Genomic DNA, 22,656 nt, shown 5'->3' on the forward strand with positions numbered 1-22,656 from the left:
ATGGGTTATTTATTGGAACTATATTGTTGCTAACAGCGTTGGGTTACATTCCACAATTCATCTTTTATTAGTCTCACTAGTTATCAAACAAGCATAGATAATGATTTTAAAAAGAATACACATTTTACACAAACAATGGTTAGCCAATACGCTTCATTCAATCCAGTATGAAAAAAGGTGTTGTTGAATTGATTTGTTAGAAAATGATATATTTTAACATGCTTTTGGGAATTCCATCAACGACCTGAAACAGACCAGTTTATTTAGCGCCATAGAAACAGCTGTAAAATCCACACCGGTCCCGGGATAATCCGTATCACCAGGGGGAGACACTGTTGTCGTGCTGCCTGCCTCCCGTCTCTCTCGGTGTCTTGAATTGTTATATTGACTGCATATATATATTCATATATCCCCGGTAAGTCTTCTTCTTATCGTATAACCATTTCTAGAGTTCACTCAAGTCTTACAACTAGATACAAATATCAGCTATTAACTATCTGATTAATTGCTTGTTGTTTTTAATATATTAGTCTTTTATCTTTATCACAATGCTTCCCTGCTTATTATGTGGATTGTGGTCTTATTGTCGGAGCGGTTTTTGTTTTTAGTATATCAGCATTTTTTTTACTGTTACTGTTACTGACTGTGGTTTGTATAGTTGTGGCATTTATCACATGATTTATATGACGTAATCATTTCTTCCGGTTTAAGAATGTAAGGTTCCGATCAGTTTAAGTGGACCCTTCATACGCGCGGAGCGATTGCAATCAAAATCAACAACAATTTTTCCGAGTTCCTAGAATTAGAATTTCTACAAAACTGGATTCACGGTACATACAAATGTATCTATGGTCTATTGATATCTCTCGACTGATATGGACCTGGACTCACTGTAAATATAGATGAATTGCAATGAGTTTGAATTCATTGTATATACATGGATTTCTCTACTGCTATGAGCTTGGATTCATTGTGAAAAGGTGAAGATAACGAGCAGTTATCAATCTCATAACTCTTATAAGCAATACAAAATAGAGAGTTGGGCAAGCACGGACCCCTGGATATACCAGAGGTGGGATCAGGTGTCAAGGTGGAGGAAGCACCCCTAAGTTGATCTTAAAATGTTCCTAACTTTTTTCCTAAGTTATATCTTAGGACGTATCTTAGGACGTATCTTAGGACATATCTTAGGAAAGTTTCGTGAACATGCCTGCTGAATTCATTCATTAGATAAATCAGCCCGTCCATCAATTCGATTCTTTCATTACTGTTTTTACTAATCAACATGTCGAAGTATCTAATAAATGAATTCAGGCTAGGTATCCCTGTCAATGTGGTTTTCCGTCAGTAACTGCAGGGTTGTTAAAATTCAGCTTTAACAAATCTTCCATTTTTATTGCTAATATTGTTATCACAATTCGCAATATCCAGAAGAGTTTGTACATACTGCATCTCATTATTACGATTTTCTTAAGTTACAGGAACGACTTTTATCTCATTATTACGACTTACTATCTCGTCATTACAATCTTGTTAAGTTGATTTTTTTTATCTCGTTAAACATTACGATATTATTATTTCGTAATTATAGATGTTTGATGCCCGCATTAGACTCCAACAGGTTTCCGTACTACTGTCATGGATACAAAACCATTTAATCCGGAAATGGGGTAGACATTATAATTTAAATTTTTAATTGTGATTCTAACTTTTAACAACGCCCCCTTCCATGAACATGTTTTTGCGATGGTTGTCAAAGTCAATCCTACATGTAGTTAGAGAATTCCGTTGATATATAACAATATAAAAACCTCATATAAACCGCTCGTGTTTCCAATTGTCCTTTGTCATTTTCTCCCTCAAAAGTATACTGACAGGCACATACATTTGTAACGTGAGCCGCGCGTCGATGACGGATGGTTTCACTTTTGAATTAATTAATCAGATGTTTCCCGCTTTGTCGTGTTTATTTTGTTTTCACTAAATTCATAGCTTGCATGTTGTTTGTTGATATTTCGAATTGCTGGCGTGAATTATTGAACATTTTTAAATTTGATCGGTTCCCTGAGAATTCTAAAACTTATGAATATAACCGGTATACACATGATGTGTTAAAATGATTTATATACTAGTGACGCGACTTGAAACCAGTCAACCAATATGAAATCGATTCCTCGTCGACCACGTGACAAAGAAAACGGAAAGTATCTACCAATGACAAGAATCGGAGAAGAATTCCTAATTGTCCGAAAAGTCTATATAGAACTAAAACTAAAGGGCGGATCAAAGCATATCGAATCGTTAATTTTTTTATTATATCTATATAGATATAATAATATTGGGGTCACGACGGGTATGACCGGTCGACAGGGGATGCTTACCCTCCTAGGCACCTGATCCCACCTCTGGTGTGTCCAGGGGTCCGTGTTTGCCCTACTAGTAATTTCTTATTCTGTATTGGAGTTATCAGATTGATCACTGGTCCTTATCTTCACCTTTTCATCAGGATAACAACTGCATGAACATTATGACGACGTGCAGTGGCGGATTTAGAGTCCCCCCCCCCCACTCCTCCTAAAATTTTCAAATTTAAGGTAAATCGCGGTATTTTGTTTAGGAAAATACAGTAAACGATAAAAGAAACAATAATTTCTTCCACTCCCGAAGATATAAATGACAAAATCTTTTGATTTCTTGAATTACTTTAATGGGAGAACTTGATTTTTTTCCCCAAAAAAACCCTTAAAATTTGGGTCATTTGATTAATTTCACCTTATTAAAATGATAGAAAATAGTACAAATGACTAAATAGGAGAAACATTTCAAGCCCCATAAAATCTGTAAAATCCAGGAGCTTCCGGGGGCATCGCCCCTTGGACCCCCACCAGGTCTTTGCCCTGGACCCACTGCCTCATAAAGTGGCGCCCCCCGTAACTGCAATTCATGGATCCACCCCTGAGGTGAATAGTTGGTGAATAGTTGTAATTCACACCCTCAGGTATCTTCAAAACTGAAAATCGGGTATTTTAAAAAAAATATTCATTTGTTTATTTATTTATTTTTTTAATTTATTTTTTATATATACATACTATTTTCATTTTTATCGGAAATTTCCAATCGTTGAAATATTCACACTATATTCACCAAGATTCATACGCGCATTGTTCACAACTGCAACACATTCACGGGGAAATGGCTATCATTGCAATTTGTGAAGACATCAAAAGCAAACGCATGCATTTATTATGCAATATATCTATAATGCAACGTAACATTTTCTTTGATTGAACTGTTCATTAAAGGGTTGTAACATGTTCTGCGGATGGTTGTTAAGGCTTTTTTTTTCTGAATTCACGCGTCTTTTGTACGCTAGAATTCACGTGTCTTTTGTATGCTAGAATTCTGGTATTGGTTAGGACAGTGGATTGTGAATTTTATAAGTGTCAAATCGTTAACGACAGCTATTCAACTACCTTCTATGAATTTGATACCCTCGTAACTAAACTCGATTTTATGTTTCCGTTCCATGACCGATTAAATATGATCCGGAAACGTGTGGTATCGCAGCCTTGATAACATGTGTGTGATTGATTCTGTGCACTAATTCACGTGGTATCGCAGCCTTGATAACATGTGTGTGATTGATTCTGTGCACTAATTCACACCAAACAAATGGGTTACAGGTAGACCTTAATTCTTTCTTTAATTCTTGTCTGTTTCAATCTGTCAAAAAATGTGTTAAGAATCGTTTTCATGAGTGGCAGAAAAAAAGTTCCCAACACTTTAATTTTCGATGTAATTTTATAATATTCATAAACAGATCTTTTACATTCACAGTGTAGCATTCACATGTGATCGTGAAACACTGATGCCTACATATGGCAGCGAAATAATCCTGGTACCGAAAGAAAGGTCTTGTCGCAGATAATTCACATGTGGAATATGAAAATCCTAATCAAAAGTTACGGCTTACGTTAAAGTTTTTCAGAAGTAGGTCAGACGTCAAGGTCAGGAGGTTAAACATTTTTGATACCAAAAGAAATATGTTGTCCCAAGAAACACCCATGTGAAATATGAACACAGTAGCATTAACCTTTCAAAAGTCATGGCCACAGTTTTTACTAAAGTGGGTCAAACTAAATGGTCAAGGTCATAAGGTCAAAAGATATGGTTCCAAAAAGAGGTGTTATCACATGGAATACACATGTGAAATATGAAAGGCTTATTGTCACCTATTTATAAGTTATAGCTAAGATTATACAGACAAGCAAACAGACGGATAGACAGACGGTCGGACAGGCGGACCAACCACAACTTGCTATTTAGAGATGGCATAAAAACAAATGCAAAATGCCAAACATGAATAACTCTAGAAAGTGGGGTATAGGACCCATAATTCCCTAAAATCCACCAACAGTGTTGACTGGCAGCCTTACATTTTTATTTTTTGTTTGTTTGTTGTTATGATGTCATTTTCTGCGCGGCTATTCATATGGCATTCCCGAAATTTAGAATTCGTTAAATATGTAAACTTGTTTGTTTATTAATGGTTTTTTCCAATAGCGCCTAAAATCAGTTCCATTTATCTCAAACAAAATGTCTAATATATTATACATTTATGGAATACGTATGGTGACGATCACAATCAGCCCGAGGGTTCTAGCCTGGTGACCACAGATTTTGTTAAGTGACTAACGTGAGAAATCGGCATGTTTCATGATACCGAAAACCTATCAATTTCTGAGAGATCCACAGAGACGTGCAGGAATTTCAAAGTTCGCTGTCATCAAAGAAAATTCTGTGAAGTTATGAAAAAAAAGAGAAGAAAATGAATGCAGACTTTAACATCCAACGAAAAACTAATTAGACCTCGAATACACTGTAAAAAGTGGTGTTAATTTTTAACACGTTCAAATGTTAATTAAACTACGGCGGTGTTAAAACTTTAACACATCATATATTAAAGGTGTAGAATCTTAAACGCATAATGCATTTATACGTTCCCTGTTCTGGGGTTTAACATATACATAAAGTAGATTAATTTTTACAACTTCCTATGAGATGTTTGTCAAGGTTTCAATAAACTAAACTCATCACCACTTCTGATTTTGGTATTTGTTTCTGTTCGTGAATTTGTGATATGAAAATGCTGGACGCGGGTGTGTGTGTGTGTGTGTGGGGGGGGGGGGGGGGGGGGGGGGTCCAATATATTACAGGTAATAGACGAAATAACGCGTTCTTTCTGACGTAAAAGCTGAGGACTAGTTTATTGTGTGAACGTGGTATATATAGTCAAATTAACTCATTGATGGTCAAAAATCAATAAGACTTTTTAGATCGTGCATTGGAGCGATATAAATAGTGGTTGTCAACACATGTGTATATAATCATGTTTGTTTTGAACAAAGAGACTAAGTTTATAGCTTGTAGAAATTTTTGACTCGCGAATTAAGACAATGTATAAAACTGTACATAAGTATGTATGCACTGTAGATTGTTTCTACAGTTATGTAAACAATTTGAACCCCCCCCCCCCCCCGCCCGGAGGGGGGGGGGGGTTACGTCATTCAAAAGTCTATACTTCTTTTCATTATGAACGATTTGTACTTTGTCTGCACATCCGATTCCTGTAACCAATAAAAATACTCAATCGTGTGGATTTAAAAAAGCTTGATCCGCCGTGAAAAACCTCTTGACAAAAATTATTCCTTAATTAAGGTCTACTACTCAAAGTTTTATTTCAGCTAAAGCAAAATTAGCAACATTGCTCTTCCATTCGACGATGAAGAGTAATTAAATTTTAAAATGGGTCTTATTTTTTTTCAAAGAGAAACGCAGTAGTATTATATCGACTCATCAAAATTTAATTTGTGAGCTGTATGGGGAAAAATGAAAGCAAACATTGAATATGGTTCACGCTTTGTTAGGCACCGTCCATATCCTCAAAATAATCTGTAATATATAGAACCCGGGCAACTAGTTGTAGTAGTTCATTACCAAAATAATTTTTTTTTTAAAACTACGACCCTTCTTTGAGCTGTCTATTGGTATCCTTTGTCGACAGCTCATTAATTTTAAAATTGTCTTTTGTCTCCCAATGAACATTAATTATTGATAGAGGAGAACAAAACGATAACATCCTCAAACTGTCTCATTTAAAAAGCAATACATTTGTTCTGCTCTGTACGCTTAGGGAGTCCTTACTTTTCTTCCCGCTGCACTTGTTCGTCTTTTAAAAAAGATAGACAATCAATATTGTATGGAATAGAACACCCCATTTAACAGATATATTGTTAAAACCAATTGAGCATTTTAATGCTGCATATGCAAACGTTTGTTTGGAAGTTTATACACGGCAATTTATAGTGTTTCAGCGACTGCAAGCTCGTAAAAATCGCGTCATAAACAACTTCATCACGGACTGAACGGCGCTGTAAAATTGAACAAAACATAAAACGAAGCTCACGGCGGGAGGCGTCATAAAAATTGTGAATCGCTGGGAATGTATGAATGGCCTGGTCAATACTACACAATAATATTTTGATTTTAAGGTAGCAGTAACCGCGGACCTGTCCGGTAATTATGGATTCTGGTGCTTTATCGGACGTTCTGGAGGCCATTCGTGTCAAAGATACGATAGCGGACATGGACGACAGACCTCGGTTCAGGCGTGTGTACGGGACGGACATCGATGTAAGTAATGCACACAGAACGAAAATATGCCAAAGTTAACAAACAAAATCTTTATAATTTTCTAATAATTATATTTCATATATTTCATTGTACTCTCTCTCTCTCTCTCTCTCTCTCTCTCTCTCTCTCTCTCTCTCTCTCTCTCAGTTTTTGTTTGATTGATTCCACGCACTGGTGTTCAAGGATTTGTCATTGAGATGCATCTTAATGTTTGCTAGGACAGTAAATAGATACTCTCTGTAAGAATTTAGAAGTTTGATAAAGTGTTCTATTATAATCGGGGGAAAAAATCCTACCGTGACGCGTTACTGCACTCTCCGAATCCGGTATATATTGTCTCTTGTCTAAAGTTGTAAGCAAGACTGTTTTCAATAATTTTGCTTACGAATTTATCAGTAAACATGCTTCTCAAAACTCATCCGCAAGTATGCTTGTCTACCGATACAAAATGTCGTCATTTATAAATTTGTCAAACTTCCTAGGATGTGTTTTGTCCGTAGTAGATACCGAAGGCTATATATTTCGTGTAGACTGTGCGTGAAATCGAATCTTTCAGTTAAAAATGTTTTATTTTTGCAAAGAATAAGAATGATTAATTCAGTTTTCATGGGATGTTCTCATTACTCACCTGTTTTCGGGTCTTATTACTAATTATTTTGACCTACAATTGAGAAATAAAATCAATTTTGATAGTCCATGAAGCCTGAACTACGGTGCATTAATACACCGCAGCAGCATATTCTTCATGAAGCGCGATAGCTTTTCATCTAAACAATAAAATGCTTTCTTTGTTGTTTTATCGGGTGATTGAAAAAATCATAACCCGCGTAATGTAAATTATACAGACAGATGGTACTAAAAACAGGATCGAACTGGTTTGCAACAAGCATGCATTCATTGTTGTAGATGCAAGAAATGTCAATTTCAAAAGAAAAGATACAGTGAGTGTAGATATGAACTGTATGATAGCGTGAAGCCTTGCAGTTCATACCTCATGTATTTTCAAAAAAATAAAATTTATTTTTCATATCTAAATGTTACTTTAATTTCTGACGGAAGTCCCTGTTGTTAGAATGGACGGACTCTATACATGTACGCAGTGTTCACACATCAATACAGTTGGTAAAGGCATATAAATATAGATACACTGTACATACATATGGATATCTTAAACATCTTTCGATCTCAACGATTTTTTTTTTTTTTTTTTTTTTTTTTTTTTTTTGTGGTTTGGATTTTTTATTTATTTATTTTCTAATTGCTTTTTCTTTTCGTGTGTTTGTGGTATTATTATAATAATTATTTTTTTTGTTTTTGTTTCGTTTATGTTGTTTCAGATTTAGTAGTACGTACTGTGTTGAGAATGTATCGTACAAGATGACAATATAGATTTGTTTTCCAAATTTTCTCTGTATATCCTCTCCGGGATCTTGGTGTGCTTTCTTCCGACTCTTTGAATATAAAGTGCGGGTAAATTGATGAATGTAAATGGCGGAACTCTCTCTTGAAACGGAGAGATGAGTTCCAGCTGATTGAAATAGAGCAAACAAACAACAAATTCATCAATTATGGCTTTAGTTTTAGCGTGAAATTTCTAATGATGTTATTTTGAACTCAGTCGACCTTTTCCAGATACCCGTATCTAATTTGTTTCTTTGTATGTAGATGTATGTGAAACCGTACAATTGTTTGTGTGTAATGGATGGTTTTTACATCCGTCCACGCATCTCTACAGAGTAATGATTAAGTAATCAAAAATAATAATACTCAAATTAAATAAACAGCGTGCCCATGTCAAAATATTGAGTTTTATATTCACTGAATTCCTTTGCTCGGTGTAAGATTAAGGCTGCACTATTCTCCTTTGTCTGTGTTTAATGTAAAATTTGAAGCATTAATTTGCCTTCTTTGTATTAAGTATCACGAGCTCAAAATATTCAATAGTCATTTGTTTTATAGAACAGACCTACAGATGTATCAGTGTAATCGTGCTCTCTAAAATAGTGCGGGACGCTTCGTAAATGTTCAGCAGAACTGTAGGCAACAGTGACCGGCGAAAATAATTTTTTAAAAAAGAGTTCAACGTAATTTAGATTTCCAGTGACGATGTAGCAGAACATGTTATACAAAAGCTCGACAGAATGATATTGACTGTAGAAAGTATTTTACAAATGGCTGACAGAATAATATTGAGTGTAGAAAGTATTTTACAAATGACTGACAAAATATTGACTGTAGAAAGTATTTTACAAATGGCTGACAGAATAATATTGAGTGTAGAAAGTATTTTACAAATGGCTGACAGAATAATGTTAAGTGTAGAAAGTATGTTACAAATGGCTGACAGAATAATGTTTAGTGTAGAAAGTATGTTACAAATGGCTGACAGAATAATATTGAGTGTAGAGAGTATTTTACAAATGGCTGACAGAAAAATATTGAGTGTAGAAAGTATTTTACAAATGGCTGACAGAATAATATTGAGTGTAGAAAGTATTTTACAAATGGCTGACTGAATAATATTGAGTGTAGAAAGTATTTTACGAAAGCTCGACAGAATAATATTGACTATAAAAAGTATTTTACAAATGGCTGACAGAATTATTTTCAATGTAGAAAATATAATACAAATTCTCGAAAGAATAACATTGATCGTAGATTTGTAGATCTTTACAATACTGGACAGTAATTTACAAATGCTTGACAGCTTTTACAAATTCTTGACAGTATTTTACAAATTCTTGACAGTATTTTACAAATGTTTGAAAATGTTTGACAGTATTTTACAAATGTTTGAAAGCTTCTTTTTTTTTTTTTTTTTGACAAATGCTTGACAGTGTTTTACGAATCTTAACAGTATTTACAAATGCTTGGTAGTATTTAATGCTTGGCAACATTTATAAATGCTTGACAGTACTTATACCCCATGTAACGAAGTTGCGGAGGGTATAATGTTTTTGACCCGTCCGTCAGTTCGTCAGTCCCTTTCTTGTCCTCTAAGACCGCTCAACAAAATTTCGTGCAACTTTGTATTTAACAAGGACATACTATGTAGATGTTCATATGCCTGGGTGTAATGCCCCTTTTGAACTTAGATTTTAAAGCATGTCTGTCCTGTTCTTGTCAGCGCAACTCCTCTGAGACCGCTCAACATAATTTCATCACATCACTCTTTATAGCAGTTTTTGCAATACTTTAATGAGTATAAAACACTGTATCATCTTTCACCTTCATAAACTGGCGTTGAAGTGGTGATAATTCAAGTCGAATTTACATCATTTCCATTATACCGAAATCTTTTAAAGGATTATATAAAGCTTCTCAGTTTATCTGGAAAAATATGAATGGACCACAACTTCCTTAATTATTACCCCTCTCTCTCTCTCTCTCTCTCTCTCTCTCTCTCTCTCTCTCTCTCTCTCCAGATCACATCCATGTGTGTTTGACATTAATTCTTGCATACTTAATAATGAACCCCTGAATGTAAACAAATCTTTACATAAATAACAATTCATCTGTAATTGTATATGTGTGTAAACACCCCACAGTCCTGGGAACGTGGTGACGGAATTGATCTGTAACTGTATCTGTCTGAACACACTGCCAGTATCAGATACTCGGTAACGATCCTCTCTGTACTGCGTGCTTGGTTTGTGATTTTTATCTGTAGATACTGTGTTTACGTGATATTGTCATGTATCTAGTGTTAGCCTTCTGAGAAAACACATCAAATCTACATTATATATATTATTATACGTTATAACGAAATGGTTTGCCAATACAACCTCGCATTGGGTCAAATGCTGTCTAACGTGTTTCATACCGATTGTTCGACCGTTCTTAGCACACTGATTTTGACTGCGGATAACTCCGTTTACCCGATCAAGATATAGGGCTCACAACAGATGTGACCGGTCGACAGGGGATGCTTACTCCTCCTAGGCACCTGATCCCACCTCTGGTATATCCAGGGGTCAGCGTTTACCCAACTCTCTATTTTGTATTGCTTATAGGATTTATGACATTGATCACTGTTCGTTATCTTCACGTTTCATGTACATTACATAATCATCCATGTAAAAATTGTATATAGCTATATCAACATCTGTAACTTGTTATCCACACTTAATTGTCTGTGATTGTTTCAGAACGACGTTGTCAGTCTCTGTTCATGGTATACAAACATAACCTGTGGCTTGTTGTAGTGTTACAGTATCCCTCTGTTTTGTATTTGGTATCACACTTTTTCTGTAGCTGTGTCTGTATGATTATCCAGTACTTCTATAGATAGTACTAGTATGATTATCCAATACTTCTATAGATAGTACTAGTATGATTATCCAGTACTTCTATAGATAGTACTAGTATGATTATCCAATACTTCTATAGATAGTACTAGTATGATTATCCAGTACTTCTATAGATATTACTAGTATGATTATCCAGTACTTCTATAAATAGTACTAGTATGATTATCCAGTACTTCTATAGATAGTACTAGTATGATTATCCACTACTTCTATAGATAGTACTAGTATGATTATCCAGTACTTCTATAGATAGTACTAGTATAATTATCCAGTACTTCTATAGATAGTACTAGTATGATTATCCAGTACTTCTATAGATAGTACTAGTATGATTATCCAGTACTTCTATAGATAGTACTAGTATAATTATCCAGTACTTCTATAGATAGTACTAGTATGATTATCCAATACTTCTATAGATAGTACTAGTATGATTATCCAGTACTTCTATAAATAGTACTAGTATGATTATCCAATACTTCTATAGATAGTACTAGTATGATTATCCAATACTTCTATAGATAATACTAGTATGATTATCCAGTACTTCTAGAGATAGTACTAATATGATTATCCAATACTTCTATAGATAGTACTAGTATGATTTATCCAGTACTTCTATAGATAGTACTAGTATGATTATCCACTACTTCTATAGATAGTACTAGTATGATATCCAGTACTTCTATAGATAGTACTAGTATAATTATCCAGTACTTCTATAGATAGTACTAGTATGATTATCCAGTACTTCTATATATAGTACTAGTATGATATCCAGTACTTCTATGGATAGTACTAGTATGATTTATCCAGTACTTCTATAAATAGTACTAGTATGATATCCAGTACTTCTATGGATAGTACTAGTATGATTATCCAGTACTTCTATAGATAGTACTACTATGATTATCCAGTACTTCTATAGATAGTACTAATATGATTAAATACCTAACAGAGTTTCAGAACGTTAAGAAATCTATGATTATTTTTTGTTTATTTGTAAGGTTCTAGGGAGCTATTTTTTTTTTATTTGTAAGGTTCTAGAGAGCTATTTTTTGTTTATTTGTAAGGTTCTAGGGAGCTATTTTTTGTTTATTTGTAAGATTCTAGGGAGCTATTTTTTGTTTATTTGTAAGGTTCTAGAGAGCTATTTTTTGTTTATTTGTAAGGTTCTAGAGAGCTATTTTTTGTTTATTTGTAAGGTTCTAGAGAGCTATTTTTTGTTTATTTGTAAGATTCTAGGGAGCTATTTTTTGTTTATTTGTAAGATTCTAGGGAGCTATTTTTTGTTTATTTGTAAGGTTCTAGGGAGCTATTTTTTGTTTATTTGTAAGATTCTAGGGAGCTATTTTTTGTTTATTTGTAAGATTCTAGGGAGCTATTTTTTGTTTATTTGTAAGGTTCTAGGGAGCTATTTTTTGTTTATTTGTAAGATTCTAGGGAGCTATTTTTTGTTTATTTGTAAGATTCTAGGGAGCTATTTTTTGTTTATTTGTAAGGTTCTAGGGAGCTATTTTTTGTTTATTTGTAAGATTCTAGGGAGCTATTTTTTGTTTATTTGTAAGGTTCTAGGGAGCTATTTTTTGTTTATTTGTAAGGTTTTAGGGAGCTATTTTTATCAAAGTATCTTATTAGGTATATCTGTTCGAATTTTCATTATCGAAAATTTCTCGAGTAATCTAGTGTTGGGATTTCATTATCATCAGATTGCTTTATTTCATTGTTTAATGACGTCGAACTTTGGCTTGGTAGATTTATGTTACAAGATCCCAGAACCCCTTTTACTACATGTACTTTTCTTTTTCAAATGAAACAAATAGAAGTTGATAGCAATGGAGACTACAAATGTTTTCAACAACTAAATGATGTAGTCACAAATTACCCGGAAGTGATACTTTGTTATTGTCTAGCATCACAAAAAACGCCATCCCTGTCATGTGATCCGTTTCATACAATGTAGATGTTGTCCCTGTAATTGCCATCTGTAAAACCGCTTCTGAATATTTTAATATTAACTTTCTATAACCTGAACACTTATTCTAGAAAATGAAGAATGTTAGACATTAAAGATTGATGCCAACAGATAGAGTATTATTGTTCACCATTGTAAGTCGTCACGTATTTCAATTGCATAAAGTTTATGAGCTACCGATTGGAATGTGAGGATTATTCTGAAAAATTAATGATTTGCCAATGAAATATATCTTTCAAAGTAATGAAAAATGGTCCGTGTTGGAATGAATACAATATACCTATCCCTTATAATCTTAAAACTATCCAGGTCTCGCTCTCAGAATGTATCCGTCACATGAGATTTACACATTCTAGATAGTCCTCTCTCTCAGAATATACCCGTTACTTGTAATTTACACATTCTATATAGTCCTCTCTCTCAGAATATACCCGTTACTTGTAATTTACACATTCTATATAGTCCTCTCTCTCAGAATATACCCGTTACTTGTAATTTACACATTCTATATAGTCCTCTCTCTCAGAATATACCCGTTACTTGTAATTTACACATTCTATATAGTCCTCTCTCTCAGAATATACCCGTTACTTGTAATTTACACATTCTAGATAGTCCTCGCTCTCAGAATATACCCGTTACCTGTAATTTACACATTCTATATAGTCCTCTCTCTCAGAATATACCCGTTACTTGTAATTTACACATTCTATATAGTCCTCTCTTTCAGAATATATCCGTTACTTGTAATTTACACATTCTAGATAGTCCTCTCTCCCAGAATATACCCGTTACTTGTTATTTACACATTCTAGATAGTCCTCTCTTTCAGAATATATCCGTTACTTGTAATTTACACATTCTAGATAGTCCTCGCTCTCAGAATATACCCGTTACCTGTAATTTACACATTCTATATAGTCCTCTCTCTCATAATATATCCGTTACTTGTGATTTACACATTCTAGATAGTCCTCGGTTTCAAAATATATCCGTTACTTGTGATTTACACATTCTAGATAGTCCTCGCTTTCAAAATGTGTCTGCTACATGTGAATTACACTTTCTGAATTGACTCAAACACGTTTTATATCACACATCTTCTGCACCACTTTCGTGTATTAAGAAAAGGCAAACCCTATATTTAAGATAACATTGAAATGACATGATCGTCAGCCTATGTGTAGGTATGCATGTACTCCTATAAACAATCTGAATTTGATGTACGTATAGCATTTAAATAATCCCACTATTGTGTGAATCTATTCTGATTATTTTCATGCAAAAATTCCTATAATTTGTGTGACGTTTTCTGTTTTGCTATGAAGAGTTATTCTCGGTTATGAATACATGTATCTGTTGAATTGTCGTAGTTTCGTATTATTAGATTTATAAATTGAATTGTCTTTTTTTTCAGCCAGAATATTCAAGAGACAGTGAATGGCACGAACTTATCGCGAGACACAAAATAAAACAACGACTATTGGAAGCAAAGAACCGTCGAAAGTCCAAAATAAGGGATATGGAAAAACTGATAGACAACAATCAGGGTAGCTCGAATATAAGTTCTTCCTCAAAAGCAGTGAAAACTAGCAAAGACGACCTCCTAGCCGAGTATAGGGCGATGAAAGGAAACTCGGTTAACCTGAAACCAAAGCCACCAGAAGAAAACGATGTTGATTCGATAAAAGAAGACAACGATTCTGTCCACAGAGGAGGATATAAAGAGAATGAAAACGAGGGAACGATGAGACCAGCAACTGAGTCTGTTAGTCCTAAATCTACCCTTGTCGTATCAGCTATTATTGAGACTATAGAAGTGGGGGGAAATGACAGAAAACCAGCATTTGATGATCTAGAGAATAAATGGAAAGATGACCAAGCTTTGCAATCAACTGGTGATCATGATGTGCAGAACGGCGAGACAGATAAGGTGTGCAAGGAATCGTCAAATCTTGCAGGGAAAGAAGACATTAATCGGGAAAAGAATGATAAAACACATATAAATGATCTACACGAGTCTTCGAATAACGACAACCGAGGAGGAAGTGGCCAAGAAGATGGGGGAAAACCTGAACTGGAGAGACTTCATAGTTTTTCAGATGAGGAAGAAAAAGAAATCAGAGATGGAGAAGAGAATGAAATAGAACATATTTTGGGAGAGGGAAAAGAAAATGGATCATCGCCAAAACGCAAGCCGACGAGGGTCAGACAAAGGAAAAAAAATAAAACTAAACAAGTGACAAAAGAAAACTCGATAGATTTCAACATGACAAGGGGTATTGATAAGGAAGGGGAAATAAAGAAAAAAGTAGAAGTTGAAACAAAGGAAAGCAGTAGCAATGAGAAACACAGCAAGGTATTTTCATCCAAGAACTTTCTTTGATCTTAATAAGATATTATTATAGCATCTTGGTTTATAGTAAAGCAGGTAATGAATGACGCGTTTTTTTCTGGAAAATAAATCTGTAATAAGGTATGATAACTGTATCATGATATCAATATAATTTAGATATATAATTTATGTGGGTTTTTTTTACTTGAAAGTTTAGTTTACCAAAACAGTATACTACAGAACTTCCAAAATTGAAAACAAAAATCAGCTTTTATCGTTTTGCCCGTATTTAGACCTAAGCAGATTACGTCAGAGCGGTGTGCCACCTGACCGTGAATTGAATCTAATCACAATGCAGTGTAAACAATCATATGATATTGGATATTCAATATGTAAACATGGTCCAAAATTACCTAGGAGAAACTAAAGATATCGAACAGTAATAACTTTCATAAATCCTCAAAAATATACAAAATTACGAGAAAGGCAAACACGAACCCTTAATATACCAGTGATATGATCAGTTGCCCAGGAAGAGTAAGCATCTTCTGTTACCAGGTCACATCCGACATAATCCCTATTTCTTGATCAAGTAAACGGAATGTTCCGAAGTTAACAGCATTACTTTTTTTTTGTTTCGATGTTTTTTGCCACACTCAACAATTTTTCAGTTATATGGTGGCGCCCAGTTTTTATTGGTGGAAGAGAGAACCCAGTTACAATGTACCTGGGAAGAGACCACCGATCTTCCGAAAGTAAACTGGGAAACTTTCTCACTTACCGGCGCGAGCGGGATTGGAACCCGCGCCGACAGAGGTGAGAGGCCGTGTGATTTTGAGCGCAATGATCTAACCACTCGGTCACGGAGGCCCCAACATCATTACGTAAGGAACGATCTATTTAGTTGGTGTAAAACACGTCACTCAGCATTCGACCCATTGATGGCTTGTATTTGCAAATCAGATCATTATAGTGACCATATAATTTACAAAACGCTGACTTTAAACGTGGCTGTTGAAACCCCTGAAACACCAACCTCTTTACCTCGATATAAAAATTGGTCATATGCAGAGCAAGTTCTCGCATAAGTTTCTACTAACTGAGACAACTTCACGTGTCAGAGAGCAGTAAGTTTCTACTAAATAAGACAACTTCATGAGTCAGAGAGCAGTAAGTTTCTACTAAATAAGAAAACTTCATGCATCAGAAAGCAGTACGTTTCTACTAAATGAGAAAACTTCATGAGTCAGAGAGCAGTAAGTTTCTACTAAATAAAAAAAACTTTATGAGTTTGAGAGCAGTAAGTTTCTGCAAACTGCTTTGAAAACTATGGGATATTTTATATGGGTATTCAATATCGGGGAAATGATTAAACCCTCTTCTCTGGGTAGAATGTCATACATTTAGACTTTTGTAAATTTACATTCGTGATTTATTTATTACGAAATTGTGTTCAATATTCTTTAGATATATAGATATTCACAGCGGATGAGTATTCTACATAAATAACTACTTCATTTAAGAACTATAATTTCTTGGCTAATGGATTTTCATTTGTCCTATGAGGTTTGCTTTTTTCTATTGAAGATTAATATTTCATCAAGAACTGTAGCAATCCACTAAGTTTATCGTCCTCACTTTTCAAATGTTTGTGAAATGCATTGTTTTATTTTATCGCAGAAGGTCGTGTTCTCTTGGGGAAAACCTTCACTAAGCCATTACCGAATTCATTATATCACACCTTATGTGAAACCTTCACTAAGCCATTACCGAATTCATTATATCACACCATATGTGAATCAGCAATATGATAAAAGTAACCAAAACGTTAAATATAACCCACATCTCTCTATTTCTCTTTACCTCATGACATACGTTCACCTCCTTCATGATGTTACCAGTACTAAATTATCAAAATAGTTAACAATGCGCATATCAATCTTAATATATGTTGCATGTCTATTCTAATGACTAGGAACTTCGACAGAAATGAAAGCAAATTGAAAAAATGAAGATAAACACATGTATAAATATAAAAAAACATATTTCATTTTGATAATATACGGTTATGACCTGCGACGCCTTACTGCGACATACCATTTCATGAAGCGCTCATGCGCATCACAATTTTTGCCGTAATGCATTTTCAAATCTAAAATTTATTTCTTAATTTACTTGATGCTATTTCACCAATATTTTCTATTTGATGATACCACTCTTTAATTTGGTAGAATGCTGTCTGACGTGTTTTGTATCAATTTTGACAACGGATTACTCCGTTTACTTGATCAAGATAGTGGGCTCACGGCAGATGTGACCAATCAACAGGGGGTGTTTACTCCTCCTAGGCACCTGATCCCACCACTGGTGTGTACAGGGGTCCGTGTTTTCCCACTCTTTATTTTGTATTCCTTAGATAACTTGGTGTAAAAAGATGGATATAACAAACAGTGATCAATCTCATAGATTCTGTAAGGAATGCAAAATCGAGAACAGGACAAACGAGAACCCCTGGAAACTCCAAAGATGAGCTAAATGTCTGGGATGTTTAACACGAACTCCTGGAAGCTCCAGAGATGAGCTAAATGTCTGGGATGATAGTAACGAAAGTTCTTATACGTTACTATCATCATTCATTTCCGTTACTATCATTCTCCCTGTTTTTTCAACGACGAATTTTCTGTTCATATGAACCGTATAAAAGATAAAATAACACCTGATCGTAAGTGTTGCTAGTGTATGATATTTCTTACCTACATATCATTCGCAAATAAACAATACAATTAGATATAATAAGTAAATGTGTTTTTTCCGGAATTTCCGTTACTATCATCAGTTTAATACCAGTGACCTTTCATATGTCATTGATCACAAAATTTTAGTTTGATAATTATTAAAAGTATTAGAAAAAGTATATGATGACATAACTTTTCATCACTTTAGAGATTGAAACATAAACTTATTATAACACCATATACAAATTACAAAAAAAAGTATGTAGCAACTCTGCTTAAAAGTATGTGACGTATGTTTTAATTTATCAATGATATGATGTATTCTTAGGCAGCTTCTTTGTGGAAAAAATCAACCATGAAAGCGTTGCCATGGACTGATATGTGTTCCAAATTGCGACAGCGAATTGCCGATGAGAACGAGAAACAAATGGATCTTCTGGAGACGATAAGACGACTGAGAGGTATATCAAAGGACGAATTCTACAAGGACATCGAATCCGAGTCTTCCGATTCTGAGCCGGAGCAGGAACCACTCGAAGATAGCAGGAACATGGAGACTACCCCTGAACCAGAGCATGAGCCAATACCACCGATAAACGAAGACGAAACAGAGGAAATCCATGAAGAAGTGAAAGATGAGAAGGAAGAGGAATTCTCAGAAAGCGACGAGACTCCAAAACTTCCTGTCGTCTTTGTTGAAAAGAAAGATGAGGAAGTACGACAGAAACCGTCAAACAAACGAGTAATTCCCAGGATAGATACTCGCTGGCCTGTTGGTCATAAGTTCCACACAAAACCAGCTGAACAAAAATACCTGTCTTTCTATCTAAAACCTATCAACCACAAACTCTCAAACAGCAACATTAGCATTCACAATCTTCCACGGACTGCAAAAGAGATTAAAGAGTATTTGCAGTGGAGAGAAAAGTTACTAGAAATAGCATACTTAAACGAATTTAGTCATCTCCGTAAAATGAGCTTAATGACTTTCACAATGCCTTTACCGGGAATTGAACAGGAATCATTTTCAGCATCCTCAAATCCAATTACAAATAGATCGTCCTCTCGTTCAACTAACAGTACCTTAAGAAATAACAGACAAAATGTAGCGTTTCAACAACACTCTTATCTAACATTAAACAAATCCAATGGTACACTACATAAAAGTACCACACCACCCCGGCGCCAAAAGAAACAAAGGAAGAAACCTCGAAATAGTGATATCCATTACGTTAATCCTTATCTGAATTCAAAGGGAGTTGGACATTGGAAACAGCATAAATCTAAGGATAAGAAAGTAAAACATGAAGTGCATAGCGGTCGTGATGTTCATTATGAACTTCCAGTAGAAAATGAATTAGAAACACTAATGTCAAGGATTGACGAGGATTCATATCAAGGCAAGTATGAGAACCGGAACAAGAGTCAGAGCACTGATAGCGCCATCAACGAACCGAGTTTTAACAGTGACGATGAGGAGAGTGACGTCATCAGAACGACCATCGGAAGCCTCTCAGTAGAGGAAGGTCAAGTGGAAGAAAGTCAACTCAATCGTACTCAGGGTGGAAATACGTACTTCCCAAGGGAGGGAACTAATGCAAAATCACAGCGGAAAAAGGTATTTCTCCGACTTCTCATTGCATTCATGAATTATAATCAGTTCTTGAAAATGAACCAAGACTAGCCGTGTTAGATCTTATATAAATCAATACTTTTTATTGTACATAACTTTGTCCCGAGGCATATTTCATCTACTATTTTTCTACTCTCATTTACACTTCAAAATGACTAACGGTGATATTAATTTTGCAATCAATCTGTTCTTGTCTGATAAACAAGGCTTTCAGAATAATTAATGGATGAATTTCGACATGTCAAGGAAACGGTTAATAACAAACAAAACCTACATGTAACCAGCAAGCAACACTAGCTATAGTCGACTCTATGTCAGCGTATGACATCATCCGATTGATAATTTAAATTATTGATGTGTGTTACAATTTCATTCCTTATTTAGATCATAAATTCAAATAAAACTGCTAGACGTCTCTAACTATAACAGTATCAATTATCCCAGAATACCTCAGTACTGTATACCTCGTTATTCTCATCTCCGTACAGATTTATCACAAGTCATCTGTTTTCATACCATTATATGAATGTAACTAGATTTCTAATGCTCACAAAAACTCTCCTCTCTAATGTTTAAAAGTGACAAGAAGACAGAAGTCTTTGTAAGTATAGATTTTTAAAATTAATTAAAACTTGTTGTTTTGTCATAATGTGAGTTCTTTCCACTTATACATGTATCATCCTTAAAGCGATTCAATTATTTTTAACACTGGCATTTACTATAGTGCTGAACAATGCAAGATAATAATGAAAGAATAATGTTCACCACTTGCAATTTTTTTTTTTCATTTTAAAATTTGAACATTTATTATTGTGATTTGTTGTTGTTCGGTTTTTTGTGACAATATCTCACCTTTCGCACTATTTTCCGTCTGCGTTGTTGTTGGAGTAAGAATCTCTCTTTTCTTATATAAAAACAGATGGAACATTGCCTACTCGATAAGTTGAATGAAACTAAAGAAATGATAATTTTTTTTGAAATGTTACTGATTCCCTCCAAAACCATAAATACTTGCAGAAGATGAGGGTTGTAAATGTAAAACTTATGCGGTATCAATTTTGATGCACCAGATGCGCATTTCGACAAATTATGTCTCTTCAGTGATGCTCAACCGAAATGTTTGAAATCCGAAAGTTTTAAAGCTATTATAGGCAAAAACATTGTTCCAAGATATATCATAATTAAAATATATAGAAAAGATTAATTGCACATCAACTGATTCGCATTTATCAAAATGAAAGATTTCACAGACAATAAATTGACTGCATAGAATTCTGAAAAGTAAGATTTAATTTACGTTCTGAACAAACATGATGCATGTATTCAATGGCTTCCCAAACGTATGACACCCGAAGGAAGACAAAGTCTGAAATGAAAGCAAAACCATTGCGTCACCACGCAATAGATCTATAAATCTATTTATCGTTTCGGGAATGCATCGAAAATAAATTAGTTATGTTGACACAATCTAGGTCATTGCCTTCTAAACGCCTTCCAAGCAACAAAAATTACCTATACTATAAAATGTTCACGCTCTGCAAACAATGTTAATTAATAGTACAATATTTCAGATATACCCTGTAATAATATTTAACGTTGAATAAAGGTGTTTTTCATTTACTTTCAATGACATCCAATTCTTTATTTTCTCAGAAAAAGAAATAAGGCAAACTGTTTAATTTTGATTTAATATTAGTGTAGAGAATACACAGCGTGAATAAATTTTATCCTAAGGCCTGTAAATGGAGCGTGGGGTCGTCGTCAGCGGTATGCATATGTAATTAGTATGGACTCAAAGCATGGGGTTAAAGGATATTTGTATTCCCCTTAACATTTCAAATAGCAGGAATTTAACCGATACAGACTTCTTGAGTGAACAGAGCTATGGTGACCAGTTAGATACATTTTACTGCGTTTGTTGATCGAATATACTTTGTGCTCAAAAATATACCATCAAGTGAAACTCTTTTTCGTGGAATATTGTTCCCAAACATTGCTAATATTTTTTTCTTATTCTCTGCAGGTAGGAAGTAAGGGAGGCGATTTCTTGCAGGCAGCACATTTAAGGACTGGGCGTTATCGATACTTACACCCCTTAAACCCCAAACCAGGACTGCAACAGGTGGACAGAGGAGCACGGCTCTATAGAAAAGCCAATATCAATTGATGTCAAATTAAGACTTGTGCAGACTATTTTGAATGATGACTCACTTATTTAACGAAATATGTCCATATCAAATCGTAAAAAGGTAATACGAGGTTACCCCGTAAATTCGAGGGCAATGTTGTTGTTTTTTTAATAAAAAATAGAATAAAACATGCAATTGGCTGAAATATTCAGCAAATCTTTATCTCTCATATTAGAGTATTACTTCATTTTTCTGATGAATAAGTGAAGATAAACAGTAATCAATCTCATAAATTCTATGAAGAATTCAAATTTAAGAGTATGACAAACGCGGTCCACTGGTCACACCAGGGGTGAGATCAGGTACCTAGGAGGAATAAACGTCCTTGTTGCTCTTTTACACACCACCGTAAGCCCTATGCATTGATCAGGTATGCGGAGTAATGTGTAGTCAAAATCAGTATGTAAAGAAAACCCTCAAACTCCCCGTCGAGGCCTCATTACGTCACCTAAGAATAGACCTCTCCTATGTGACGCAGCACAATATACAGATTTGTATATTGTGAGTCCGCGATTATCACACAGGCAAAAACCACTAAAGAAGTAGTTCGCAGTTAAAAGTTTGAAGATATTGATATTAAGAGCATTTATATAAAAGTATGAATTTTATTTTAAACATAAAATGATTAAAAGATCATTAAAAAGAAGGGAGACTCGGTTCAAAGTATAGTGTAAAGTAATGAACTTGATGTTTACGTTCTTGTTTTGAAAGTTTACGTTTGACGTTATCTTTTTTCGTCATTCTACAGTGACGTCACAGTATACGCGGCCTAAGAAATCGCTATCC

At 34.6% G+C, this 22,656-nt stretch overlaps 1 protein-coding gene across 3 annotated transcripts; it reads left to right on the forward strand.

Moving 5' to 3' along the window:
- Positions 1-219: 219 nt before the first annotated feature.
- LOC125675800 (microtubule-associated protein futsch-like) lies at positions 220-22,041 on the forward strand. 3 transcript variants are annotated; one of them, XM_048913603.2, is made up of 5 exons: positions 220-415; positions 6,552-6,693; positions 14,396-15,337; positions 18,377-19,666; positions 21,705-22,041. In XM_048913603.2, the coding sequence occupies exons 2-5, from the start codon at positions 6,583-6,585 to the stop codon at positions 21,846-21,848; spliced, it is 2,487 nt and encodes an 828-aa protein (XP_048769560.2). In that variant the 5' UTR covers positions 220-415; positions 6,552-6,582; the 3' UTR covers positions 21,849-22,041. The 3 variants fall into 3 exon arrangements, with proteins under 3 accessions (XP_048769560.2, XP_048769559.2, XP_048769561.2); XM_048913604.2 differs by lacking the exon at positions 220-415 and adding an exon at positions 20,261-20,282 and having other exon boundaries at positions 6,187-6,693; positions 21,705-21,835; XM_048913602.2 differs by lacking the exon at positions 220-415 and having other exon boundaries at positions 6,156-6,693.
- The last annotated feature ends 615 nt before the right edge of the window (positions 22,042-22,656 follow it).

Source organism: Ostrea edulis, chromosome 3 (genome assembly GCF_947568905.1).
Source record: "Ostrea edulis chromosome 3, xbOstEdul1.1, whole genome shotgun sequence".
Classification (NCBI taxonomy): Eukaryota; Metazoa; Mollusca; class Bivalvia; order Ostreida; family Ostreidae; genus Ostrea; species Ostrea edulis.

What these genes read in the sequence shown, in the direction of transcription:
- LOC125675800 (XM_048913603.2), top strand. Translation starts at nt 6,583, where the DNA reads ATGGATTCTGGTGCTTTATCGGACGTTCTGGAGGCCATTCGTGTCAAA. An exon ending in TGTACGGGACGGACATCGAT is followed by an intron (nt 6,694 to 14,395) that starts GTAAGTAATGCA and finishes CTTTTTTTTCAG; the next exon opens with CCAGAATATTCAAGAGACAG. An exon ending in CAAAATCACAGCGGAAAAAG is followed by an intron (nt 19,667 to 21,704) that starts GTATTTCTCCGA and finishes TATTCTCTGCAG; the next exon opens with GTAGGAAGTAAGGGAGGCGA.